We start from the raw sequence: 2,890 nt of genomic DNA, 5'->3' as shown, positions 1-2,890 counted from the left end.
TATTCTTTGGGTCAGTGCGGTTACAATGATTCCAGACTTATATCGCTTTTTTATGCCTTGCTACTTTTATATACTAAAAACAGTATTTTACAAAACGTATTTTGTTTTTGTATCGGCATATTCTGAGAGCTATACTTTTTTTTACTTTTCAGTAAACAGAACTCTGAAAGCTTATTTTTTTGCGCTCTGATTTAAAGATTTTTTTGGTACCATTTTGGGATATACAACATTTTTGATCGCTTTATTTTCACATTTTTTAGACACAGAAGGAAAACAAATCAGCATGTCAGTTATTGTTTTAAGAGCAATATTTTACAAAAATTAATTTGGTTTTTGCATCGCTATATTCTAAAGGGTGCTTTACACGCTGTGACATCGCTAGCGATTGCTAGCAATGTCGCGAGCGATAGCACCCGTCCCCGTCATTCATGCAACATGTTGTGATCGCTGCCGTAGTGAACAATATCTCTTCGGCAGCGTCCCACGCACATACCTGTTCAGCAACGTCACTGTGGCCATCGAAGAATCCCTCCTTCAAGGGGGAGGTGCATTCGGCGCCACAGCAATGTTACAGCAGAAAACTAAACGTCACTAAACGGCCGCACAATAGAAGTGGAGGGGAGGAGATAAGCGGCCGGAACATGCCACCCACCTCCTTCCTTCCTCCTTTCCGGTGGACGCAGGTAGGATGATGTTCGTCGTTCCTGCAGTGTTACACACAGCGATGTGTGGTGCCGCAGGAACGACGAACAACCTGCGGAATGAAACACCAACGACATTATGATTAGGAGCAACGTGTCAATGATCAACGATTTTTGCCATTTTTGCGATCGTTGATCGTCGCTCCTAGCTGTCACATGCTGCGATGTTGCTAACGACGCCGGATGTGCGTCACAAACACCGTGACCACAATGATATATTGTTAGCGATGTCACAGCCTGTAAAGCACCCTTAAGAGCTGTAAAGGAAAAACTAAATCCATAATTTAATGTCTTCATTCTCCTCTGACTTTGATTCCCACCATTTTCTGTAGAGCCCTCTTTACATCTTTATTCCGTACACTGTATATCAGAGGGTTTACCATAGGAGTGATGATGGAAAATAGAATAGAAAGTGTCAGTTCAAAGACGCGAGGATCCTTCAATGGTGGCATAATGTACACGGACATCCAGGTGCCATAATACATGGTGAGGACTATGAGGTGGGACGAGCAGGTGGAGAAAGCCTTTCTTCTCCCTTCACTGGATTTAATATGTAAGATCACGATGATGACTTTAGTATAAGATATTATACTACATAGGAAAGGGCCAACACCAAAGATTACCACTTCTATGTAAGAAAATAGCTGGAAACCAGCATTAGGGTAGGAAATTTTGGTGAAAGCTTTGGATTCACAAAGGAATTGAGGAACTATATTAGTATACAAAGGTATATTAGATGTAGTCAATGTTGTAACAGAGGAATTAATGCATCCTGTTCCCCACACGGCAGCCATTAACAGGATACATATCTTCTTACTCAACAAACAGTGATAACGTAGAGGGTTACAAATGGCGACATATCGATCATAAGCCATAATGAAGAGCAGTAGATCCTCCGTAGTGGCCACATGTAGGAAGAAGTACATCTGGACGAAGCATTGGGTGAAGGACAAGGTGTAATCACCACTCAATAACATATGAACCAACTTAGGGACAGTGGATGTTGTGTAGCAAAGGTCAACAATCGATAAATTGCACAAGAATAGATACATGGGGGTGTGTAAGTGCTGATCCTTGTATATCGCGATGATGGTGGCAGAATTTGCTATCACTCCGGTCAGGTATACCAGGATAAAGAAAACCGATAAAGCCAACTTATTCTCCAAGTCAGTAGTAAATGTCAAAATGAAGAAATTATAGGTGTGATTCTTCATGACACTGGTTTGTGACGATAAATAATAAAGTTGCAGTTTTCCAAAAATTATTTTTTATCATCTTATTTTTTTATTTTTTGTTATTAAGACCATTTTTACTAGAAATTGCATTCTGCTGTATTAATGTTGATAGTATTTTATGTATAAACTACTATTATTACAAATGTGAGTTCTATATTAGATTTTGTAGCTACCGGTTAGAGAGGTGTCTGAGTTTTTTTGTAATTTGATACGAACACATCAAAATTGAGGAGAAAAGAGGAAATCTGTAAAAGCAATAGACTTTTAACTTCACATAGAGCAATAGCCAGCTCACTTCTGTGTTCTATACCTGGCAATTAGCTTTTGAATCATGCGGTGGCTGTCCTGATTATATGCGGTTGAATGGAGCACCAGCCTTTGATTTCTACGGGTTGATGGCTACAAAGATTTCAATAACTCACATCTTCATTTCCTAGCTTGTCGTTGATAGGATGGAAGCCTCGAAGGCAAAGACTTTAACAGCAAGTTACAGGTTGCAATTTTTGAAGAGATTTTTTATACCTAAAAATCTGTCCAATATATATATATATATATATATATATATATATATATATACATATATATATATATAAAATATAAATTTTTCAGAGCTGCACTGAGAGATTATAATTGGTGCAAAAATCCTTTATAAATAGCATCCTACCGTCCATTTAATATATTCAAAAAATCAGAAGGCAGCACTTCATTTTTCTTCAGATTTGTCTGTCTTTAATGGCCCATAACACAGGACGTTTCAGTCAGGAACTGACCTTTCTCCAACCGTCTTCATGCCACATGTCAATCACGGGTATATAAAGACATTCCAATTTACATAATCACACTTCATTAATTACATCTCATTCATCTGTTTTCGCAGATCAGCCCACACACTGTGAAGAAAGGAGAAAGGTCAACTCTTGACCGAAATGTCCTGTGTTATGGACCATTAAAGAA

The 2,890-nt window shown here is 38.5% G+C and overlaps 1 protein-coding gene across 1 annotated transcript; it reads right to left on the bottom strand.

Annotated features, from left to right (window-relative positions):
• Positions 1-994: 994 nt before the first annotated feature.
• On the bottom strand, positions 995-1,915 carry LOC142246759 (olfactory receptor 2K2-like). The gene has a single exon (XM_075319810.1). The coding sequence runs from the start codon at positions 1,913-1,915 to the stop codon at positions 995-997; it is 921 nt and encodes a 306-aa protein (XP_075175925.1).
• Between the last annotated feature and the right edge of the window lie 975 nt (positions 1,916-2,890).

This window comes from Anomaloglossus baeobatrachus, chromosome 7, assembly GCF_048569485.1.
Source record: "Anomaloglossus baeobatrachus isolate aAnoBae1 chromosome 7, aAnoBae1.hap1, whole genome shotgun sequence".
Classification (NCBI taxonomy): domain Eukaryota; kingdom Metazoa; phylum Chordata; class Amphibia; order Anura; family Aromobatidae; genus Anomaloglossus; species Anomaloglossus baeobatrachus.
Note: the sequence above shows the minus strand (reverse complement) of the source record. Positions and strands in the feature narration are given on the sequence as shown.

What these genes read in the sequence shown, in the direction of transcription:
- LOC142246759 (XM_075319810.1), bottom strand. Translation starts at nt 1,915, where the DNA reads ATGAAGAATCACACCTATAATTTCTTCATTTTGACATTTACTACTGAC.